Source organism: Macrobrachium rosenbergii, chromosome 11 (assembly GCF_040412425.1).
Source record: "Macrobrachium rosenbergii isolate ZJJX-2024 chromosome 11, ASM4041242v1, whole genome shotgun sequence".
In the NCBI taxonomy this organism is placed as follows: domain Eukaryota; kingdom Metazoa; phylum Arthropoda; class Malacostraca; order Decapoda; family Palaemonidae; genus Macrobrachium; species Macrobrachium rosenbergii.
The window spans coordinates 35,443,117-35,450,616 of NC_089751.1; the positions used below are offsets into that span (position 1 = coordinate 35,443,117).

Sequence of the window (7,500 nt, forward strand, 5' to 3'; positions counted from 1 at the left end):
TCTGTTCATTTATGCAAAGAAAAACTAGTAACAGATTACAGGAATTGCGTTTGTCATCGTCATCATTTTTAATCTTATCTTTTAGAACTCTGCACAACCTTCAAAAAAATTATTCTATGTATTCATTTAACTTGACGTTTCAATTGTACATTTTATGCACATTCTCTTGATGAATATCACGGTCATCAATTGTCAGGGGTCTATAGAGTTTTGCTTTCTTTATTATGACAGGAAAAGGAAAATTTTTCAAATCCTGCACATAGCCTATGTTTAACAAATGCAAGGTAACTAATAGTGTGTAATGTATGCGCTTTGCTTTTCAGATACAGGTGTGACTCTAACTAGAAAGGAGTTTATTGATGAAGCCATGACATATCACTCAAAGTCACTGAAAGCTATAGGCACTAAAGAGTTGGTTGAATTCCTAATGAATAAGTACTCAGTTAAGAATGTTGATGATAAAAGTGAAATCATTATAACAAATGCAATACAAGACTTTATGTATAAATTTTTAGTAAACTCAAATCGTGTAACAGAATGATTGATAGAGTATACTCTAAATATCCAGAATGGTTTAGTGCTCCCCTATTCCGAAAAGATGTTATTGATGTAATAGATTCTAAGATACAGGAAAATGCAAGTGCTAATCCTCAAATAACTCTCCAATCAAAAGGAAGGCCATCAGGACCATATGAAAGCCTTACTGACCGGTCAAAAAGGCGAATTACTTCTGACATAAGAAAAGATTTCACACCTGATCAACTTCTAGATGCTACCTCAACCTCACTATGGACATCTCATGAACCTAAAAAAGCAAAAATTGTAAAAGCTGTTTCTTTAAGTTCGCCGAATACACTAAGGAAACTGGACAATGCTATTCTGAGGAAGGAAACTACGATGGCACAATACTCTGCAGAAGAAGCTCTTGCACTGATAATTGACCTATATTTGGGGATAGAGGCATATAGGACTCTGAGGCAAGGAGCTCTTCATCATGGATTTGATTTATACCCAAGTTATCATGAGGTCTTAAAAGCCAAAAGTCAGACATATCCATTGAATATTTTTGTAAATGAAATGGAATGTAGCGTGAGGCTGCAAGAAATTCTGGATTTGACAGCAAAAAGAATTCTTATGACATATGAAGAAGACATATTAAAGAAAGTTTCCAAATTTACTATAGTTAGTAAGTATGGGATGGATGGCTCAACAGGATACAGTAAGTATAAGCAAAGGTCAGAAGAAGAAATTGATGAAGATAATCTTTTTCTAATATCCTTTATCCCCATCAGATTAGAAGGGGTTAGTGAAGAAAAAACAATTGTTATCTGGACCAATCCAAGACCCTCGTCAACAAGATTATGTAGGCCAATAAAGTTATTGTTTAAAAAAGAAACTACAGAACTGATAAAGGTAGAAGCTGGTTTGTTAGAAAAAGAAGTGGATGCACTAACAGATTCATCTATTAGACTGTATGATTTAAATTTTAGAGTAAGTCACAAAATGTTTTTTTCTATGATAGATGGTAAAGTAATGCAGGTTATAGGAAATATTAAGTCAAGTCAGGTCTGTGTTATATGTCAAGCAAAACCAACAGAAATGAATGACCTCAACAGAGTTCAGAACAGAGAAATTAATCATGAAATGCTGAAATATGGACTGTCACCTCTTCATGCTTATATACGCTTTTATGAATGTATTCTCCTTATTAGCTATCGTTTAGATTTCAAGAAATGGAGAGCTTCAGGAGATAACAGGAGGAAACTTGAAGAAGAAAAAAAAAGAGTGCAACGGGAATTAAGAACCGAACTTGGTCTGATAGTTGATATACCATGTCCAGGGGGTAGTGGAACTTCAAACGATGGCAATTCTGCTCGCCGTTTCTTTGACGAATATGAGATTTCCTCACGTATAACACGAGTTGACTCTACTTTATTGAAGAGACTCGGAGTAATTCTTAAAGTGATAAACACTAATTTTGAGATAGATAGTGAGAAATTCAACCAATATGCTCAAGAAACAGCACAACTGTATGTCGAAAAATATCCTTGGTTTTATATGCCAAAATCCATGCATCAGATTTTAATTCATGGAGGTGATGTTATTTCTTATCTTCTGGTCCCAATTGGATCTCTTAGTGAAGAGGCACAAGAGACTCGTAATAAAGACAATAAAAGACTTAGGATTTATCACACTAGAAAAACTAGTCGAATAAGTGGTAATGAAGATCTTATGCATGGACTTTTAGCCTCTTCTGATCCATGTATTGTGGGCTTGAGAAAAGAGCCTAAAACCAACAAGTCATCGTCATTTTCCTCGGAGGTTCTATCGCTTTTAAAAGAATATACATGGCAAGATGAAGAATTGTAATTATGCTCTAAATTGTATAAATTTCATTGATGGAGCATCCTTAATTTTTTTTTTCTCAGCCACCTACTATTTTGTTTGGTATAAATATAGTAATATCAAATACTGTTTACAAGGTTTCAACTTTTTTCAGTAAGCACCATATAAAAGATAAGATGAAGAACAGTAATAAAACTATGAATTTCATGCATTCTTTATTAATGGAACCTTATTTTCTTATACACTACGTCATTTTGTTTGCCAACTTTCATCTTGTTTCAGTAACTAATGAACCGCACAAAAGACAAGAGAAAGAACTGCAATTCGACATCAAATTTCATGGGTTGTTTATTACTGGACCATCTTTAATTTCTTTCTAAACATAATTCTTTTTCTTTCTTTTTTTTGCATAATTCTAATTAATATTTGCAAAGTTTCAACGTGCTTCAGTAACTACCATATGAAAGGGATTCTATCACTTTCTTAGTTACCAATGATATGATGAATATTGAAAAACTTTAGCAACATTTTTACACTACTAATATATGAAAGAACTACAAAACAGTAAGGATAATGTATTCTGAGGGATAAATTAATACAAATATTCCATGCAGAGCCAAAAAGTGTTACAATATGAAATATCATTCAAGACACTCATAAAAACCTGTAATCTAACGTTTCAGACATAAAAAGTTCAGAAAAACTCAAAAACTAGGCCAAAAGGATTTATGTCCGGTTTTGGACTGTTTTGAAACACTGTGCACTGGTAGTATCTTAAAGGATCATGCTGAAGCACGCACAGTGAACTGTGATGGTATACCAAGCCTCGACGACCTGCGAAGAGAGGTGACCGAAGTGCTCAGGGAAATGGAGTTCGAGTCTCAGCTTTTTTGCGATTTGCTGAAACCATACCCCTCAAGAATGCAGGCTGTGGTACAGGCAGATGGAGGCCAAACAAAACATTAAATACTCAGAGAGAAACTTAAATAAATACCTGTTCTGAATTACTTTTGTTTTTGTCCATATCAATTTTAGTTTATGCTGTAGAGGGGGAGGCTCTAATTTAGAAACACCCTGTATGTATATATATATATATATATATATATATATATATATATATATATATATATATATATATATATATATATACACACACACACACACACACACACACACATATATATATATATATATATATATATATATATATATATATATATATATATATATATATGTGTGTGTGTGTGTGTGTGTGTGTGTGTGTGTGTATGATCCTTGGTGTTGTACATTTATCTATATCTATGTTACAATTCTAGAGACGAGAAATAAATTACGATATGTAACGGTAGATCTTTTTCTTTCGATCAGAAAAATGCTTCAGTTTTTTTAAAGATTTTCCTATTTCATGAGTATCTAAGCTGATCATTGTGGAAAAGAGAGAATAAGTGATAAAAAATGCGAAAATACTTTTTAAAATTGAAGTAAAAGTAAACGGGAAAACCCCACGATACAACAACATTGAACACACTCTTAAAAAAAGAAAAAAGTTTCGTCCAAACCGCAATATAAAGAATATAAAAGAAACAAAAAGCTTTTGCTATAATTTTTCTTGGAATACACAATCATATTTATGCACATTAACTGCGTATGCAATTAAGATTGCAACCGTTCTGCATATGACAGTTCCATTAACGTCCGCATTCTGTTCTATGGAGACTTGCTTTGCAAGCTGATGGACTTTCAGCCTGCTTCCATATCATTGTTTGCACATTCTGAATAATAATAATAATAATAATAATAATAATAATAATAATAGTAATAATAATAATAATAATAATAATAATAATAACCTACTGGTGTGAGATGAAAGTTATAAGAAATCTGCTTCTCTGCAGATATATAAACATGAAATGCTATACACAAATCCTAAATAGTATCATCATGATAAAGACAAGTCTAACGTCTTTGATAACTGAATCAACTCAGCTCACAACCTTTACGAGATAAAGTCACAGCAAATTCTTTGTATACTCTAGCTGCAATACGGAATATTCAACCTAATATCTAGTTCAATGGCACACATTTCATTCCTTAAATTGTGCAATGAAACTGATATTACCAAGCTTCGTTCTTATTCTAAAACATTTTCACGATAATATCTAGAGAATCCTTGTGGGATACGAAAGACGACAATTCGATAATATTCCTTTTCATTCTTCTGTAAAGACTGAAATATTATAAATATATTAAAATAAAACGAAACATATTTTGTGTTGTCGCCTTTAAGGATGCTCAGACTGAAATCTTCCTAAAAGCTGGAACTCTAACCTTCTATTACGATAAAAATATATCTCTGCCCCTACTAAGTATTCAACCTATCAACTAAAAATAAATATGAATCAATGAATCAAGGGGATAAAAAATATCTCTCTTTTGGAATGCTTGGCCTGACGTCTTGCTGACAGATGCAAATTATCTCTTTTACCAACTGGAGCAGCGTTGGATTGATAACAAATTGCCTCCAATCCCAGAGCCCCTTTGAATTCAGCTCGACGTGCGAACTGAATTCAAAATAATCTTTATGTTCTTTCAAGAGCAGAATCCATCAAATTTTCGACTGAGATCCGGGATTCAATCAGATCCAATGAGATGCTCTGGGGATTATTCTTTAATGACTGGAGACGGTACAATTGGCACGTAGCACTCAGAATCTTCACGTTTTTCCTTGAAAAGAGTTTTTATCTCTCTCTCTCTCTCTCTTTCTCTCTCTCTCTCTCTCTCTCTCTCATATACACAGTATATATATAAATATATATATATATATATATATATATATATATATATATATATATTATGTATGTATGATGTATGTATACATATAAAACATTTATATTAGATTTATAAATGAATATACATACATATACACACATACAAATACTTATATATGTGAAACTGTTATAACCACAATGCTCTCTTAACACTGTAGTTATTACTAAGTGACCATGAGATTCTATATATATATATATATATTATATATATATATATATATATATATATATATATATATATATATATATATATATATATATATACAGTATATACATATATATATATTGATGCTACGAGAATTATTCCCCGTGGGACTGAAAGATTTGTCTTACAGATGAAAAATGGGGTTTAGTGTATACAATGTGGACTTGGCAATACAGAAACTGGTAACTGGAATTCGGCTCTGAACTAGGTTTACGGGGTCCAGCTCGGTATATGGGATTGTATTAGGTTAAACTGGGTTACCTTAGGTCATCTAGGCAACAGCAACACCTTACTTCGAGTCTTGAATCTGGAAGCAACTATGAAAATTTCTTTTCCTTCTGCGTGAGCCGTAAATGCAGGAGACTTGAGGTTATAAGAAAATTCCTAGCATGTACTCTGCATCAGTTCCTAAAACACAATCAAGAAATTTTAAAATCCATTTCACTGGATATTTTGAATAAGTGTCTCACAGAAGTCATTCCGGACACCTAAACTTTATCCTAAGGTCAGATATCGACTTTGGGAATCGGAAGTTTCCCTCAAGACACTGGAAATTTCTTAAGGAATTGTGGAACAAGGCAAGAAGCAGTAGAAATCGCCTCCATAACAATGAAAATTCTGCATCTGATGCGTGTTAATTTAAGAAGAAAGAGATAACTTGTTTTTCAAATACTGTTCTTGTTATCGGTGAAAATTTCCTCCACAACACCGGTGTAACTTCCCAGCAGGTTTCAACTGAAAATAAAGATGGTTTTAGTTTTCTGTAAAAGAAAATTACAGTGCCGGCTTTGTCTGTCCGTCTGCACTTTTTCTGTCCGCTCTCAGATCTTAAAAACTACTGAGGCTAGAGGGCTGCAAATTGGTATGCTGATCATCCACCCTCTAATCATCAAACATACCAAATTGCAGCCCTCTAGCCTCAGTATTTTTTATTTTATTTAAGGTTAAAGTTAGCTATAATAGTGCTTCTGGCAACGATACAGGATAGGCCACCACCGGGCAGTGGTTAAAGTTTCATGGACCGAGGCTCATACAGCATTATACCGAGACCACCGAAAGATAGATCTATTTTCGGTGGCCTTGATTATACGCTGCATCGGCTGTACAGAAAACTCGATTGCACCAAAAAAACTTCGGCGCATTTTTTACTTGCTTGTAATTAAACTCGAAGTTACCGGTAAAATATAAATAGAAAAACGAGTAAAGAAAAATATTTCCCATTTCATTCCTCAAGGCCATCTGATCATAACCTGGACAAAGCCATATTCTTAAAACGTAAATGGCAGTCATTATTAAGAAAAAGAAAAAGAAAGAAAACAACAACGAACACGAAAAATACCGGAGCAATAAAGCTGATCCGGAGGATTTGCTAGGAGACTTTCGACAGCAGAAATCTTGCACGGGAGGGTATTTTGAGAGACAGCATCCATGTGGAGCTCCATCTCTTTCTCTCCCTCTTTATTCTTCTTCTTCTTCTTCTTCTTCTTCTTCTTCTTCTTCTCCGCTTCTGCAAGGAAAACCCTTCCTCCAGCTGATCTTATCCCTCGGAGAAAAATATAAGAAGCCTTTCACATCTCGACAGCAGTAGACTTTGTCGTCGCTTTTATCCGAGTCTGCTTTTCGCTTCAATTTTCTCTTTCTGCTTACTTTTCCATTTTCATTTTCATTCATTACTTCTTTCTTTCTTCCACGGTATTCATCCATCAAATTCTTAAAGAAAATGTCATTCCCTCTCTTTTTTTATAACTAATAAAAAAATTGTTTGATTAGTTTGCGTTTGCCAGTCTATCTTAAAAGTGAATTATTGCATATATATATACCAAAGACGAAAAATACTTTGGTCGACTTATCAAATTAAATCCCAGTAGAAAGTCAACTTAGTAGACTTCTCTCCACAATCTCAGTGAAAGGAAGACCCCATCAGGAGTGAATGCGCATAAGTCTGCCCTCTGATTTTCCTTTGTTTCATTCAACGGAATTTCTGAGTTATACTAGAACAGACTAAAAATCCAATGAACAACTTCCGTAAGCTTAAATATTAAAAAAAAATTAGATTAAGGAAGAAAATCCTGCCATATTTTACTCAGTTCTATGACAAATGAGCTTGCTGTGCGTCCAGTG

At 33.6% G+C, this 7,500-nt stretch overlaps 2 protein-coding genes across 2 annotated transcripts in view; one reads left to right on the forward strand and one right to left on the reverse strand.

Moving 5' to 3' along the window:
* Positions 1–2,553, forward strand: part of LOC136843322 (uncharacterized) — a 3,307-nt gene extending 754 nt beyond the window's left edge. The window contains exon 2 of the mRNA XM_067111596.1: positions 324–2,553. Within this exon, the coding sequence (XP_066967697.1) occupies positions 538–2,370 (1,833 nt within the window). The 5' untranslated portion in view covers positions 324–537 and the 3' untranslated portion in view covers positions 2,371–2,553. The remainder of the gene's footprint in view (positions 1–323) is intronic.
* The window catches only part of LOC136843323 (chymotrypsin-like protease CTRL-1), a 451,535-nt gene that overhangs the window by 352,215 nt on the left and 91,820 nt on the right, over positions 1–7,500 (reverse strand). The gene's annotated exons all lie outside the window — the stretch shown is intronic.